This window comes from Scyliorhinus canicula, chromosome 14, assembly GCF_902713615.1.
Source record: "Scyliorhinus canicula chromosome 14, sScyCan1.1, whole genome shotgun sequence".
Lineage (NCBI taxonomy): Eukaryota > Metazoa > Chordata > Chondrichthyes > Carcharhiniformes > Scyliorhinidae > Scyliorhinus > Scyliorhinus canicula.
In genome coordinates, this window is record NC_052159.1 from 41,260,744 (window position 1) to 41,278,999 (window position 18,256).

Here is an 18,256-nt window from a genome sequence, read left to right on the forward strand (position 1 = left end):
CAACCCTTCAATGCAGCGCCCGCGGGAGTGGTTTAGTGGATGGCTTGGTCAACTGGAACTGTCAGGAGAGAATGCAGGAGAATGGTTGTGTGTGGGGCGGAGAGACATTACAAACTGTAACCTTAGCAAATAACAATATTTCAGTTTTGCTCGGTAACCATTTAAGAGGTGTGTGCAGTAGCTGATGAAATGATTCTTTTATACAGTTCCGAATGACGTAGCTTTTCCATCTTTGTTTGACTTTTTGTATTGACTTATTTTATAATGCGCCGTTAGCTGGTCGCAGCCAATTCAATGTTTAACAAAAAGAAATCAATCAATGCAGGAATGCAAAAGCGTGCGGTTAGATGACCATGTCGCTCCCATATGTTCTGTTGTGAGCTACATGCCAGATGCTGCAGTTGTAGGAGGAAGGTGAGATATTATCTGACATACCTCCCGATCTTCAGTAAAACCTGCAATCAATATTTTCATTGACTGAAGGAGCACACCAGCTTTTCGTTTCCTCGGTCACTGCCTTTGCTCCTGTCAGACCACCTTGGCAGATACCAACTGCTGCAGTCCACTGAGCTCCAGATGATTCATTACAGGCACACGATCGTCAGCAGCAATTGGCCTTCTCCCTACTGAGACTTGAGAGATGCTAAATGTGCACTTTGTGCCATAAGCTTATCAGAATCCATTATCATACAGCAAAATAAAATGCATATTGTTCAGAACCTTTACATGATTGAAATGTCAGGAGATTGATTGATTTCAGAACTATATGGTCGAGCACTTTGATCTACTGTGTGGCTCCTGTCATCGCCTGACATCTTCAAACATTGGAGTAGAAGCGGACTTCAATTCAGAGCAGGGATCAATAGACTTCAGGAGGTGTTTAAATACCAGACAGGTGGTGCACTGTATTAATCATCACTTTAAACAGCCTGTGTTTCTCCTTGCAACTTCATGAAGCAATTTCTGAAATCTCAAATTTTTCTGCCACTTTCACTTTTAAGAGGCCACAAACTTCAGAAAAATGAGTGTGTCACATTCTCAATTTTCCAGATTAAGTTTAAACAAAAAAAACACTCTGCTAGCTTTGTGAGTGTTCATGTCAAAAAATGCTTTGAAACTGCTGCTTGAGAGTTGGCAAACTTTAGGTCAGAAAATTTGTACTGCTAAAAGTATGATGGCTGTGGTAATATGAAGAGCTGAACTGTGATTTACTGATGTCCTGTGCCCCCGTTTTCTCTGAAACTAATTTGTAGCTGGTACTTAACCTCAGGACAATACTAGTTTCTTCTCACACCCTTATTTATGAACCAGCAGCCCTACACATTGCGGATTACCAAGTGGGAGGCTGGTGCGCACCCTCCAACCTTGATAAAGTACTGCTGGGACATTGACATATTTGAGGGAAACTTCAGAACAGTTGGTGTCAAAACACTACCTATTACATCCTGGATTCCTAGGATAGAATCCAGAATTCATTTGTCTTTGTTGTGAGCACAAGTAGCAACACCTCTTGTCACTGTAAAAGTTCTCTTTTGGATGATATAGTATAATTTTGGTGGGCCCTATTCCAAGATGTGTGTCTGTCTGAATGTGCAACTGCACGTATGTCTGCAGGCATATTCCCACACTTGTGTGAATGCTTGTCTGTTTTCTTTTTTTAGCTTTGCAGTGACTTTGACAGCTTAGTCAATTAACTGCACCAAAATCAATTGTGGTGTTTGTGTCATGAATTTGCTCATCGTGATTCATTTTAGCTGGGGTGGCAGTGGTTAGCACTGCTACCTCATAGCACCAAGGACTCGGGTTCAATTCCGGCCTTGGGTAACTGTCTGTGTAGAGTTTGCACTTTCTCCCCCCTGTCTGCGTGGGTTTCCTCCGGGTGCTCTGATTTCCTCCCATAATCCAAAGGTGTGCAGGTCTTTGGGGAGAGGGTGGGGTTAGGGTGAGGGTGGGGGAGTGGGACTAGGTAGAGTGCCCTTTTGGAGGGTCGGGGCAGACTCGATGGGCCGAGTGGGCACCTCCTGTACTGTAGGGATTCTATGATTTTGGACACCACTTTAATGATCTGATGTTTAGCGTTTAGGCAGTCCAATGTCCTTCCTGATGGCGATTGCATTACCAACCTAAGAAATGCCATACAATAACAGCAGATAGTAGTTGACTCAGATCAAGTATTGCTGTAAAAAAAAAAAGCCTGCTGTTGAAGCTTTTCGTGAATATTATGTAGCTTCTATTATGTATAAGTTAGTCACACTGAAATCCGGCAATACATATATTCACACTCTGGGTCCTATCCTTTGCAAACAGAAAGAACATGTCCATGCACTGCCCATTTTTCAACTAAATAAAAGTTTGGGACAGCTGTTCACTGATTTATTCGCATGGCGATTTCTTGACCAATCAGTCGACTTGTCCTGGCCTAAATTTAAACAAAGCAGTTAACTGTTCCCTGGTGCATTCTGCATGGCAATGCTTCTGCCAATCAGTCTGCTTGCCAGTCAATCAACACCCTGTTCTCATGCAATGTGAATTATTGTTCGCCCTGAGATTTGGCTCGTGCAGTATTGTTTGCATTGACATTTTGCCGCCTTGCATCTGTCCTGATAAAAGTGCAAGAAGAAAATCTTCGACAGCATGTCTCCATTATTTCAGCAGTACCCAAAATGTGCATTTGGGGTTATCAAATGGGTGCAAGTGGACTCCTTGATTTATTGACAACAAATTACATAATGTACATTCCCGTGTTGTCTTCAGGTCAAATATCTCCCCAGTTGAATCCCATTCCTCAAGAATGGGACCTAGATGCAAACCTCCTTTAGCCCTGACAGACCTCCTGAGGAGAGTAGGCACATGAAGGGAGAATTTTTACAATGGCTAACTGCACTATCATTATAACTTCCTCTTCCTGATGCTACAAAATGACGGCCATTTCCTCAAGATTGGCTGGAGCTTGGAAAATTTTCCAGCAGACAAGATGATTTTTTTTCTCCCTTTTAATACACCCATCAGACATGAATGAGTTTATTTTTGGAAGACACATCAACGTCTCCAGCGCTGTGTGTGGTTGAGGTGGACTCATGCCAAGGATTTCATTCATTGGATTCTAATATTCCTCTTGCATCATTTTGTTGTGATTGCTGTTCATGTCACAATTTTATTATATTTGTCAAAGAAACAAGTTGTAGAGTTCTATTGAATTAAATTATTCTTTTTATCCATTATTAACCATAAAGTTCTATTCTTTTTTGAAAATTTAGAGTGCCCAATTCATTTTTTTCAAATTAAGAGGCAATTTAGGGTGGCCAATCCACCTAGCCTGCACATCTTTTGGGTTGTGGGTGCGGAACCCACGCAGACATGGGGAAAATGTGCAAACTCCACACGGACAGTGACCCAGAGCCGGGATCGAACCTGGGACCTCGGCGCCGTGAGGTAACAGGGCTAACTCACTGCGCCACCGTGCTGCCCGCAGTTCCATTCATAAAGCAACTAATAGTCTTTACTATCAGAAGTAGGTTTGCATTAACACCGCAATGACGTTACTGTGAAAATCCCCTCGTCACCACATTCCGGTGTTTTTCGGGTACACGGAGGGAGAATTCAGAATGTCCAACTCGCCTAACAGCACATCTTTGAGGACTTGTGGGAGGAAACTGGAGTACCTGGGGTAAACTCATGCAAACATGGGGAGAACGTGCAGTCTCCACATAGACAGTAACCCAAGCCTGGCACTGTGAAGCAACAGTGCTAACCACTGTGCTACCATGCTGCCCATATTTCTGTAGTTGCTACATTAATCACAGTTTAGAATTATTTTAATAGCTTCTGAGATGTTATCATAAATAAAAGGTGATTGAAAAGTTTACCTTCCAGTTTTTTTCTGCTTTAAAAGATTTTGTTATAATGTGAAATTCTTATTTGGGGGTGGCGTACTGTAAGATGTAGCAAGGTGTGCTCCAGGTAACTTTAGGAATGCTGTGCAGATTTGCTTTCTGTTCAAATTCTGTCAGGCAATTTGGAGTTGGACTGTTGTTAAATGACCTGGTTGATGTAACTGATACTATTTGAAATCCAGGAATAGCTTCTTAACATCTGTTATGTCAGCGCCAGGAAATCTTTCAGTAATATGGTCCTTGACCATTTTTTCCTTCTCTTCCCTCTGATACCCCTAGGATATAATTAAGATGAATTAAAATGTGTGAAGATAGACACCATTACTGAGGCAATTGTGCAAGTCATTATGTGCACCTAGTGTCTTAACAGGCAAGATAAGTATTTTTATTCAGAAGACCGGTACATATACAAGAGGTTGTGCGTTCCCATAGAATATAAAAAATGTCCAGTCTGCCCATCTTGGCATCTAACTTCAATTTAATTGACACCGAATTATTGTCTCCACAACCATACAAATTGCTCTTTGTGAAGAAGTGCTTACCTTCTATCAGTCCCATGCCTGCATTACGTTTTAAAAGGCAAGTTCAGGAAGATGACAGTACTCCTTTTTAAATTATTTCCTCTTCTGTCATCTTCGCAGATCTTCAGAGAAATATTTACCAACTTTATGAATTATAATATTCAGCTTTGTGCATCATGTCCATATGATCATTTGGAGTAACGCTACTGCAGCAAATATCATAATTAGAGTGATGGTGCAAGTATGTTTAAGACAGGCCGCTGCATCACAATCACTTAAAGGAACTGGGAGTAAGTGTGACAGAGAACTTCTTCTCACCTAGGTTGACTGAGGTTGTGCTAACTTGCAATGAACAGAGATCTGAGAATGGGGTGGGGAAAATATTCCAGTGGTTTAGGAATAGCCTTTTCCATAAACAAGAATCAAATTCTAAGACTAACACTGCGTATGGCTGTGGTTTTTGTGCATCTCAAAATATTGTCAGTTATAATCAACCACGTTAAAACATTAAAAAAGATTGACAATATTTTCCTCTGGACAGGTAAATTAGCTGTTGAAGCAGTACTCACCATATCAACTGCTATTGATCTTTATGCTGTGTAATCTCCTCTCTGTAAGCAACAGGAACTGGTACACAATTCAATTTTGCCCTTCATCTAAATAGAGTACACCAATTTGAAATGCTTGAATCTCATTAGACTCTGTCTGGTTATTGGTGCTGTGACCATTTTTTTAATCCACAATTCTACACTGTATTGTAGAGTTCATTTTGGGTTTGCAGAATGGCTGGGATGTCGGAACAATTGAAGAGGAAATTGGCAAAGAAAGTACACTTTCTATCCTCCATCTGTTGTTCAGAATTTCACAAGCTTACTTGTACATTTTGTGCCAGCATCCCCTCAGCCAAATAGTACAAAACTATTGAAGAGTTCTTCTCACCAAATTTGGCATTTGATTCACATTGTTCTGCTAATCCATTGAAGGAGCTTTATTCATGGAGAGCCACCTTGTTTAGCTGCCAGTGGAGTCTGATGCATATTTCTTTGAGGAAAGAAAGAATGAAGTGCAGTGCCTGTGTCTGACTGTTGAACAGTTTTTAATGTGCCTTTCATATCTTTTTCTTTCAGAGATCGAAGCCAAAGAAGCATGTGACTGGTTGCGAGCTGCTGGATTCCCTCAGTATGCACAATTGTACGAAGGTAGGTTTTGGATATGACCTTCACAAGTAACGACTCCCCATATGCATGCAAACACATGTTTGTAAGGAAATTTTACCCCTCCACACAAAAATCCAGAGCAGATCTTGTTTGCCTTGTTCTCTTGATCTTGGACACTTTAATAGCAAAAGCAATTTCAACTTAGTCACACAAGTGACTATTTCAGCAAACAAAGTGAGGTATTAATCCAACATGTTCGGGAAATGAGTTTTTAAAAATGACAATGTATTGGCTTTCCAATGGTGCAATACTGGGATGCACCACATGAGGTGATATTGCGCCAAGAAGCAAGTAAATATAGATTTGATCTCTGGTTTGTGCTAAAATCAGTTGCTCTCCAGTGTAGCAATCGATCTCCGAATGTCCAGGGCAGGTGAAGGAAAATTTTAGGAAGGGGTCGTGCTACTGATTATAATCAGAGCTAGCTCCTGGAAAGTTTGACTACAGCTGGAGTCGTCGTCTACTTGGGCTGTCCCTCAGCGTCATGGATGACTTGCTTCCAGTCCTGGAAGGTGGATTCTGCAATGGCTGAAAACTCCAACCTTGGATCCGCAGTCTCTGCCACAGGTTTGGCAGGTGGTGTGTGATGTGGGAGGGATACTCTGGATTCTGCATGCTCCTTCCACCGTTTATGCTTGGTCTCGGTGTGGTCCATCCTAGACACTCTAGATGATTGGCATCTTTGTATGCTTTTTCTCCAGCTTGTGCGTTCTAAGGCGAGCAATTCCCACATGTTGGTGGGGATGTTGCATTTATTTACCTTACTGTGTGCAGTTTTTGTCCCTTTACCCCAGAAAGGATACAATTGTCATTTGAGGGAGTGTAACAAAGGTTCACCAGACTTGTTCCGGGGGTGGTGGGACAGTCTTATGCAAAGAGAGATTGGGCAAACATTCTCCTTTATTATTTTGAGTTTCTGAGAACAAGAGGTGAACACATTGAAACCTATAAAACACTTGAGGACTAGATGAGGTAGAGGCAGACGTTTCCCTTGGTTGGGGGGTCTAGAATCGAGGACCGAGATGAGAAATTTCTTTACACAAGTGAGTTGTGAATTTTTTGGAATTCCCTATCCCAAAGGGCTGTGGAAGCTCGGTCATCGAGTATGTTCAAAGCAAAGATTAATACATTTCTGATTAACAATAACAAAGGGTTATGGAGATAGTGGGTAGAAAAAGCATTGAAGTGTCCGATTAGCCATGATTGTATTAAATGGAGGAGCAGGCTCGATAGGCTCAATTCATTTAAATGTAGCTTTTTACACAATTTTTCTTATTGCATCGTGAACATGAAACAAAAATGCCTCCAATCTCTGGACTTTTGCAGTACTGACACATAATCAGGCTTAGTTTGACAGTCCCTCTCTTTATCCTGGTTGCAGTGCTAGTTAATATAAACTTAGAATCATGCAATTCTACAGTGCAGAAGCAGGCTATTCGGCCCATTGAGTCTGCCCCCCCCCCACCTTACTTTTTTATTAGGACACTACGGGTAATTTAGCATGGCCGATCCACCTAACCCGCACATCTTTGGACTGTGGGAGGAAACCGGAGCACCCGGAGGAAACCCACGCACACAGGGGGAGGACGTGCAGACTCCACACAGACAGTGACCCAGCCGGGAATCGAACCTGGGACCCTGGAGCTGTGAAGCATTTATGCTAACCACCATGCTACCCAGGCTGCCTCTACCGCGAGGAAACCCGCCATGGGGAGGCTGGGGAATTCTGCCCTGGTCTTAACAGGAATTTTAAGAAATCTGCCTCTGTTACCTTGGGGATGGTATTTTAAGATGATCACTTGCCACTCCAATTTTCTATGTTGTGGCACACAGTGAATATGTTTTGGAATTCCTGCAGCTGCTTTTTAAAAAAATGTTCACTGTAACTTATAACATTTTAAAAATAAATCTTTTTCAGGCTGGTTCTTTCTATTGATTTTTCTCCATGTGAGAAATGAGTTTAATATTAGACTACTGCCATTGTTAGTTTGACTTCCATTTATCAGATGACTGTCCAAATTAAATTCCTGGGTCCCTGGTCTCGGAGTGGAGAGTTAGCAGCAATAATCTCCAAATGTAGCTGCTTTAAGCTGCAGTATAACACTGATTTTCCTTAAATATACCCCCTGTACACTCTATAAAATCATGCAAATGTATGGTTTTACACTCTACTCATTTCAGTCTGTGGGAAAGGTCAACATGATCTACTATGAAGCAAGTATAAAGTTCTTTGGGATCACCTCTGATAACCTACTTCATACATCATGGACTGGTCAAAGGTTATAAATAAAAACAGGAAATACTCCTACACCAGTGGTGCAGACGACCCTGCCAGATGTGAGACAGTGTGTTCCCCATTTCAAATACCGAGAGAGAAAATAGGAGAATTGTTTAAAGTCGAGGGGAGTTGTGTTTTCCTTCCCCCTGCCATTCTGAACTATTATTTTGTTTTAACTACTCTCTCTTCCTCTGGATAGCACTTATGTATTTTATTTATCTTCACGCATCTCCTTTTGTCTCTTGCTGTTATCCCTTCTGTCATTGGATCATCTCCTGTTCTCCATTTAATCACTTTAGACTCGTGCTGTTTGTGTTTGGATTACACAAGCCAGCTCCCAGTGTTTGTACTGTGAAATCTGACTTCTCTTCTGACAATGTATCATGGGTCAATGATTCTTGGTGGCAGGATAAACACCAATATAAAAACAATAGATCTGTTAATGCATGGTACAACTGGCCCAGCAATTTGCAACTCCTAATTAGATCATTCTTAATGAACCGTTAAGTAGGCTGTCTAAATTGCATGCATAATAATAGGCTAAAATATGTGTTGATATACAACGCCCATTTCAATTGCATTTTACTTTTGTTCTATATATGCATTATTTTGCACTTTCAGGAGATGAGGGCAAGCGAGCCAAATGATTCCTTCCTGGACATCTTTAGTCCCACTTCTTACTCTAGCTACTGAGTGAAGAATTCATCCCAGGGGAATTTTGCTTGTTTCCCACTGCATAGATTACCTGCGTCAACAAAGTATAGGCCCCCAAGATTAGAGGTCATTGCTCCAATACCATTACCGTTAGCCCACCAACTTATTTCAACGTACGTTCTGCAATAACAACTTAAAAGCCGTTTCACTAGTTTAATAAGGACACTGGGTGTCCACACTGAACAATATCTACACTGTCTAGTAGATCCCTACTGGGCTCCTGTTCTGGCCGGTGCCTTACTGGCCACCTTTTTACACAAACGTCAATCGAAATCCACTGCCCCTGGAGGGAAATTCATACTCTGAGGACCGTGGGGCTGATAATCATTCCCACCCCATAGGTCCCATGTGGGCTATTACAGCTAAAAAGGCTGTCGGCTATGAAACAAAAATGAATGCATGTATGTATTAAATGATAGAAAAAGGATTGAATCCTTGAAGATGAAGATTGTCCATCTTTTATCCTTTAGTGTAGCAGCATAGTGTAGCAGAATAGTGTGCATATACCTCCAGTTTCCTTCCGAAGACCCAACTCAAAATATTTAAAACATTAACTTCCTGTTTGCATACCCTGTATTCTTGTTTACCAAACGCTCAGCTGTTTATCCATTATGGCTCTTGATTTAGTAGGCCGTTCGACATTATCTCAAGTTGATCATTTTACTGGTGAATTGAAATCTGTGACAGTGGGGCATTTTAAAGGAAATACTATGGAGAAGTGTAAACAAAAAGGGTACGTAGGAATATTGTGAAGAAGTTGCAGTTGATCATGTGTGACAGAAGAACTCTGCAGCTAAGTACATCTGACATCGTATCTTCAGCTACACGATGGCGAGAGATTTTTGACGTATCTATCTGTTAAATAAACTAAACCTTTCCTCTAGTCTCTGATTTCATAGTCTCATTAATTGCAAATAGATGTGGAAAACGTGTAACAAAAAGGCAGTTATCAAATTCCTTTATTGACTTGAGCTTCCCGTATTCTCACAGACCAAGTTATATTTGTAGCTCTCCTCTGCTTTCCAATAGAACAAGGCTCTGAAAATGATGTCGGCCACCGAGTGAAGTGTTCTCCAACTTTCCTAATGACACTAAAGCTTTTAATTATCTTTTAAGTGATTGCAGTTTAAAGATCATGATGAATTGATGGAGGTCTGAAAAAGAAACCAAAATGTTAAAAATAAACAGGTTATTAAAAACTGAAAATATATGTTTGGGGAAAAAGTGACAGGTTGGAAAACAGCAATGTATTTACTCTTTTCAAATGTTGGTGGACCTGCTGGGTATTTCTGCCATTTCCCGTTTTAATTTTATGTAAACCGCATGTTGTTCATTACCCTGAAGAAAGCTCACATGTAATACTGTACTGATATAAGATATTTTGATTTATTTCAGATTCCCAATTCCCAATTGATATTGCTTCTGTAAAAAAAGATCATGATTTTCTTGACAAAGATTTCATAGAACCACTTTGTAGGTAAGGAATGAAAAACAAAAATGGTCTTTAACTGTGATAATATTGTTTCCTATTTTGGATAAAATGACAATTTTGCAATCCCATGTCAGATGCTAATGTACTGTTGTATGCACAGACATGCAGTTTCTGATGAATTAGCCACAAAAATCTGTTATCCATGAATTCCTATATGGATGTGTCATGTCAGTATATGATTGATGTTGCCTTTGAGTAGGGAACATCCTTTATTCATGCCAGTATGTCTTCTGTGACTATATTTCCATTAAAACCTCAATATTGTATATTCTGAAACAGCTGAAATATTTATGAACTTAAAGCGCATTTTACTACTTCCTGTCCCTATTTTAAAAAAAAACTCAAATGTCTTGCTTGGCCTATTTGTGCAAAATGTTAATAGATCTCCAGAGATTAATGTGACTAAAAATACTGCCGTGGTTGTTTTTTAAGACCATAGTATTGCAAAAATGACGGTGTTTTTTTATAATCAATCTCTACGATACATTATAATGCCTTTTGTCACTAGGAGAGATTTACGTTCAACATCGAGTTTTATTAGTCTTATACAGCAGAGCGATTAGTTGAGGCACAGTTATAAACAGCACAGCCTTGTGTGTGAATGAAAAATCCTAATCGCAGCAACATTTCTGCGATGAGCACCTCCGATACCAACAAACCTCCGGCTGTTGAATGGGAAAGCTTTTAGAAGTGCACCAGGCACCAAGCTGCTCATTAAATATCCACCACTGTAGTAAACCTGAAGAAAACAAACGGATCATTATCCATGGAAATGATGAGGGTTCTTCGACTAATACCGTACACATGTCGCCTTTAAGAAAATTCCTTTTGTAGACTTGCTTGTCGTAGCTGTAGACGTCACTCTAGCTTCCATGCTCTGAAGATGTCAGTATTTGTGATTTTTTTCCTCTTCTGTATATTGCAGTCATGAACTCGCACCCTAGAGAAATGAAGGATGATAATTAGTCTGAAAACACAATCTTCCCACATACTATTTCAAACCTTATTAATGTAATTGCTTTTGCAGTTGCTGTTGCCAGGACAACTAGGCTTGTGCAATACATGCAGCCTTCCCAGTATCAGGCTATGAATAAAATAAATGGAAAGTATATTGAGATGATTAGTAACAGCTGTGTGATGCTATGTACTTGCTGGCTTCCTCTTGTTCCATGATCACAGAATCCATCATGGAGTAAAAGAGGTTACAATACTTTGAAGAAATTAACCTGAAAATGCAAGTAAGCTAGAACAGAATTTTCATGTTGGTCCCTTCCCTTTGTTTCAGATGGCTCCTGTCGTTGAGTGTGACCAGCTGTCAGCCTAGGAAGAGATAACTATAAATCTATACTGCTAACAAGCCAACGTAGTTATTTAAAATCAAAATATTTTGAATGCTGGAATTGGAGATAAACTTAGAAAATACTGGAAACATTCAGCAGTTGAGGCACCACCTGTGCTGAGAGAAACGGTTACTATTTCAGTTTGTGAGCTTGCATCACAACATAGCTGCATTCTCCATTGCAGTCAGTTTTTCTTGGATAGACAAAAATGTACAAGAACTAATGGGAGGCCATTTTCAACTTCTGTCACTTCAGTAGTAACCAGTGATGGTCTGCCTCTTGGAACTTGAGTGGGTACTACAATTTATTTTAAAATTTAGAGTACCCAATTCATTTTTTCCAATTAAGGGGCAATTTATCGAGGCCAATCCACCTACTCTGCACATCTTTGGGTTGTGGGGGCGAAACCCACGCAGACGCGGGGAGAATGTGCTGGGTACTACAACTGGTGTGTCATTCACTCTGCCAAGTAACTGCAACTTCTTCCAAATCTGAGCTCAAAAGTGGATGCCATGAAGTTAAACGTTTGCAGCGTAGTTGCGCGAAAGGAACAGCATTATTGGTTTGGATGCTCAATAAGCATCAATGGTGACCACCTGAAACAAGACGGGCATCATTAAAATATGTTAATATTTTAATGATGCTGGGCTGGAATCGGGTCGTCTTCGAGAAGTTGGTGTCTGTGCACTTGAGCCGTTTTGGCGGCGATTTTGGGCCCGTGTTAGTCGTCAGCATAAATGGTGACCTGAAGCCAGAGGCTCGCAAGTGTCAGAAAGCGACAATCTCGCCAGTGAGATTTTCCACACCTCTCACCAGTAACCTAAATGAGGAAACCTAATTTCAATAAACTTAAATATAATTGAATGACTTTCTACAATGTTTCTCCTCACTGAAATAATATCATTGGATTCCGTCCATCATTTGCAGAAACCAGCCAGCAATTCGTGGCTCAAGTCAGGAAGCCGCCTTCGCAAGAACTACTTGAATTTGTTAGTTTTAGGATGTTTTGGGGTCACTATTGTTTTGGCTGACTGGTTGATTGGCCTTGCTTGTAAAATACTTTCAAAAGGAAGAGTTGGTGACGGTCAAGATTTATCGGGGAGTGTTGCTGGGCTTAATTTCATGGCTCCCAAATCAGGGGGACAGCACTCCAGTGGTTGCAAGGTGAAGGTGGGAGGTGTATGGAAGACCATACAGCATGTGGAACGTCAGGAAATTCAGAGGCGCAGCATGTAAGGTGGCTGCGCTTCAGCAGAAAGGCAGGCTAAGATAGACTGGTCTCTCGGGGAATTAAGGGAAATGACAACGGGTGAGAAAGTGAAGCTTAGCTATGGCTGCATTGAATGGCAGAGTAGGTTTGGCGGTCTGTGTCCTATTTTTTTCAGTTCTTTAATCAGTTATTTGTGCCATCAATTGGAGCCCACCAACAGTGCAGGTATGTTCAAAATGGCTGTAAACTTCTAGGCCTCTCCTACCTTCCAAACTTAATGATAATATTAACAGCATCACCTAGCTTGCTGTGAAATTGGCAACCAGGTGACAACCAATTGTTGAAATGAAAGTCTTGTATTTATATAATGCCTTTTGCAACCTCCGACATTTCAAAACTTATTTATTTATTTTATTTTTTATAAATTTAGAGTACCCAATTATTTTTTTCCAATTAAGGGGCAATTTAGAGTGGCCAATCTACCTATCCTGCACATCTCTGGGTTGTGGGGGTGAAACCCACGCAGACACAGGGAGAATGTGCAAACTCTACACGGTTAGTGACCCAGGGCCGGGATTCGAAGCCGGGTCTTCAGCGCCTTAGGCAGCAATGCTAACCACTGTGCCACCATGCTGCCCCCAAAACATATTTATAGGCAATCAATTACATTTTGAAGTGTAAGCACTATTGCAATTTAGATAAACATGACAGCTAATTGGTGCACAGCACAGTCTTGCAGATCGGAGCAGCAGATCTGACCATCTGGTTTAAGTGATGTTGGTTGAGGGATGAATGTCCAGAGTCAAACATCTTGTTCTCTTTTTAGTAGTGCCATGAGATTTCTGGGTCCACCAGAAAGAGCAGAACATCTGATCCAAAAGACAACAATGTAAAACTCTTGTCAGTTAATATAATGGAGAGGCAGCCTGAACTCTCGGAGTGGAGTGGCACTTAAATTCAAAATCTTCTAACTCGGTGATGTGAGTGCTACCACTGTCCATGAGAGCTGGCGACCGAAAGAAACAATTTATCCATATTGCCGGATTCCAAAAGAACCCTACATGACCCCCAATTCGACCAAGAGCTTTTCTCAAGAGGAATAGGCTTCTATGTTGAACTTGTTTGTAACCACTAGCAGAAAGTGATATATGACTATGTCCTTGACTATTAGGTGGTAGGAAAGCTGCTGGGGCGAAGTGGGTATTCACTCGCCAACTGGTTCACGGTCTTGCCAATATAATCATCGGCATAGAGCAACAAAGGTTCTGACTGACCAATTTGTGGGATCAGCTCCCCACCATCTATACTTGCCCTGGTGGCTTTGCATCTGTCGTATCATATTGCACAAATTTATATGCCAATGTGCAGCCCTGTTGTAATCCAGGTAAGGTTTATAGCAGCAATTGCAATAGGATTCAATGATGAGTAAGTTACATTAATCATTGATGCAGTGGCTTCGACCACGGAGATGAGCAGCTAATCATTTTGTCCTTTTTCTTAAAATGAACAGATCCATTTGCACTTGGAACCAAAACTGGCAGTACACCAAATTACACTGAACCATCTAAATTCAAATTACTTTTATGAAACACATTTTAGGGGCAGCACTGTGGCGCAGTGGTTAGCACTGCTGCCTCACGGCGCGAGGTCCCAGGTTCGATCCCGGCTCTGGGTCATTCTGGGTCCGTGTGGAGTTTGCATATTCTCCCAGTGTTTGCCTGGGTTTCGCCCCCACAACCCAAAGATGTGCAGGGTAGGTGGATTGGCCACGCTAAATTGCTCCATAATTGGAAAAAGTGAATTGGGTACTCCAAATTAAATTTTTTTTTAAATGAAACATATTTCAAATGCAACTATAAAAGTCTTTTTCTCAGGGTGTGGTTTCATGGAACAGCAATGTTTAGTTAAACTCAGTAACCGACTTTAGTGGGCAGAAATTTCCAATTGTATTGGGTGTTAAGAATCCCCTGATGACATCAGTATGTGTGAGAAACCTGAAAAGGTGTTCATCACTTATTATGTTTATCACACAGTATAAAACACTGTTGTCACTCAGTAAATAATCCAGTAAATTGACTGGGCAGACCCAAGTAGGCAAACGACATTTAGCAGTTCCACTTGAAATAAAGGGACCTGCTGACCTATACTGATGAGGTAGGCTGGAGGAACCAGACCGACTCTCACAGTGCTGCTGTTTAAGTGAATGAACCTGAACAGAAGGTCAAATGGGATGTATTGTCACTGTTTATACTGACTGGTTTATAATGCAGACCTACGACATGGGCTCTAGCAGTAGTCTAAAATGTTACTGTGTAGGTGAACATTTTTCCCCAGAACGTTCAACATGCATCTTTTAGTTTAAAAGTAGCAATTAATTGCCTAAAAATGTAAGTCCCATCATTGGATTGCCATTAGCCGAGGACAGTTGTAAGTCAAATTAGGTTTTGATTTCTGTATTGGATTTTGATTTATTTCCAGGCGACTCAATACTCTGAACAAGTGCACCTCTATGAAAATCGACATCAACCTTCCCAGGAAAAAGGTAAGGGCATATCTCTTGTCTAATTTTTGACTTGCATTTGTAGCTTCTGGCAATGTCTGGTGTCTTTCAAATCAATGTCTAAACTTAAAATATACAATTTGTGTACCAGTGTTAGAAGTGGCTCAGTGGGTTTATAAACAATGTCAGCAGTTATTTTGTAATGACTAGGTAGCAGCATTTACAATTATTACATAAAACGGTACGTTATTTTCTCACAGGTTATCAAACTGTTCCTACAATTGTCAGCCAAACTCTGGTCAGGCATCCATTTTACACCTTGCCTGGGTTATTGGAGTGTAAAATCAGCCGGGGAGTAAAATTGAGGTCTAACCCACACCTGTTCCATTCCCAGTGGTCAGGATGGGTTAAGATCGCAGTTGAGGCAGCATAGTGGCGCAGTGGGTTACCCCTGCTGCCTCACGGCGCCGAGATCCCAGGTTCGATCCCGGCTCTGGGTCACTGTCAGTGTGGAGTTTGCACATTCTCCCTGTGTTTGCGTGGGTTTCACCCCCACAACCCAACGATGTGCAGGTGGATTAACCACGCTAAATTGCCCCTTAATTGGAAAAAAATTAATTAGGTACCAAAGATCGCAATTGATTTGCCTTGAGGAACAGAAAAGAATGACAAAGTTTAGAAACAAAAGACTTTGGGCGCGATCTTCGGCCGCGAGACCCCGTTCCCGGGATGTACCAGGCTCTCAATGCATCACGAGATTCAACACAATCTCACGAGACATTGCAGGGATCACTTTTTGGCAAATCGGCATATTTAGAGCAAAGCAGTAAGCCTTACTGTGCAGATTCCTAATGTACCTGAGGCTTTGGGATTCAATCCTTTTGCCTCTAGGACAGCAGGCGTGCCTTTTTGGTACTGGTCCCCACAAACGAGGACCAGACGGAACGGCACTCATGGGGGGGGGGGTCTCCAAAGGGATCAGAGGTCCCCAGCTGCATGCCCTTTGGGAAGGTTGGTGCCCTGGCACTGCTGGTGCCATCTGGGTACCCTGGTAGTGTCAGCCTAGCACCTTTTCAGTGCCACCAAGGTGCCAAACTGGTATTCTATGTGTGCGATTGGGCCAGGGTTGTTGAGGGGGGGGCAGGGTTGTTTGGGGGGGGCGGGGGGAACGGACCAGGGGACCCTTCCATGTGGCGTTCAGGCTGGAGGGAGGTTGAGGATTATTTTTTTTGCGGGCCTCTTGAGATCGGGTTGCTACAACGGAAAGTTCTGGTGAGCAGTGCTCCTCATTGTAAAAAAAAAAAAATGAGGATGTATGGCCTCGGCCACGCGTTCCCCCTTTAGGCCCTTTATTCAACGCGAGTAGCATTGGAACTCAGTGTTTCTCCCTATTGTGAGTGCCGGAAAACACAGCTAAATGTGCTCGCTAGGGGACTTTGTTCCCTTTTGGGAAGATCGCACCCTTTGTGGCCTTTGTATTTGTTCCTTTCCATTTTAACAATGGAGACTCCATTCAGTACCGTGCAATTGTCTCCCCTTTATATAATATGATTTACACAGAAAAACAAGGGGACACACCCACCTGCCCCTCGACAGCTCCAGAAAGGTGTTTTTTTTTAAACCAGGAGCTCGGAGAAGGAAAAATGTTCCTCTTGGCTCCACATTAATTTCATTGACCACTGCAGGTACCAATTCGCACCCTTTCCCAGGTCTTTCCACTCCCCAAATGTTGCTTGCAGCCGAGGCCAACGTCTGGGCTCTTTCCAGGCTATCAGGCTGCCTCTAGGTCAATGACTGGCACCCGCAACTTGGCAATAGTAAATAAATAGGCCTACAGTCCATAGTCATGTCAGTGTCATATTTGCAGTGCAGCTGCACTGAGATCTTGCCTGTATTTCAACAGCTTTTAGGCCGTGGCCTCGAGAGTTATCACTCCCAGAGCCACTTCACCTTTGAGTCTTTCAAACTGCAGTCAGATTGATCTCTTATCGTTGCTTGCTAATAACATAAATCAATTTCTGTGCATCTGTACTCTTGTACCACCATCATTGACGATTGCATCCAAAGATGTGCTTGTTAGGTGGATTGCCCTTGGTGTCGAAAGACGTGTGAAGTTACGGAGGTGCAGAGATGGGATGGGGGAGTGGGCCTGGGTGGAGTTCTCTTTCAGAGGGTTGGTGCAAACGTGATGGGCCGAATGACTTCTGTATGTAGGGATTCTAAGATTCATATACTTAAGGATACAAAAATATGGTGTAAGCTCTATCAGTTCCCATTTCTCATCTTGGACAGTGCACCAAATAATTGCAGGTATATAGAATGATTGATTGTTCATGCACACTGAAGCAAATCTCATGCATTCAGGATCAATTGAATTTTATTGTGAGAGCTAGTATTCTGCTGACTAAAGGAATAGCAGAAGATTTTAGTATAAATCTGGAAGAGTGGATCATAGATGTTGCAGGTCTTCTCTAGTCTAGATTGCTGTTTAGCCCCAAGCCCATGTTGTGAGATGAAGGACAGGATCCTCTGGCCTCCCAGCTGTGTATTTCTCGGCGGAGGGAGGGGACACATCGTTCACTGGTGGGGGGATTCTTTACTCCCGCTGCTGTGAATGGGAATTTACATTGAAGCTACCGCACGCTGCTGGCGAGCCGTGGGCAGTGGTGCACCGGACAATCCTGCCACAAGCGAATGAAAATGAAGTGAAAATCGCTTATTGTCACAAGTAGGCTTCAAATGAAGTTATTGTGAAAAGCTCCTAGTCGCCACAGTCCGGCGCCTGCTCAGGGAGGTTGGTATGGGAATTGAACCCACGCTGCTGGCCTTGGTCTGCTTTAAAAACCAGCTATTTAGCACTGTGCTGAACCAGCCTCTGGTGGGATATGGCGGGATAATTCCAGTCAAAACTCCTTTTGATTATCCAAACTAATTTGTGTGAAATGCTGAGTGTCCAGACAGAACCTTCCAATCCATTCATCTCGACCGGATTTCATCTAGTGAACACCCATGATCCAGCTTTTTTAATCTTGATTTTCGTTTGTAGATTTATCGAAAATTGCCAATATGTGCCTGTAATAAATGGGCATTC

At 41.9% G+C, this 18,256-nt stretch overlaps 1 protein-coding gene across 4 annotated transcripts in view; it reads left to right on the plus strand.

Annotated features, from left to right (window-relative positions):
- The window catches only part of stard13b (StAR-related lipid transfer (START) domain containing 13b), a 636,160-nt gene that overhangs the window by 564,172 nt on the left and 53,732 nt on the right, over window positions 1–18,256 (plus strand). For all 4 annotated transcript variants that reach the window (XM_038817804.1, XM_038817806.1, XM_038817805.1 and 1 more), the window contains 3 exons: window positions 5,542–5,613; window positions 10,019–10,100; window positions 15,144–15,207. In XM_038817804.1, coding sequence (XP_038673732.1) covers window positions 5,542–5,613; window positions 10,019–10,100; window positions 15,144–15,207 — 218 coding nt within the window. The remainder of the gene's footprint in view (window positions 1–5,541; window positions 5,614–10,018; window positions 10,101–15,143; window positions 15,208–18,256) is intronic.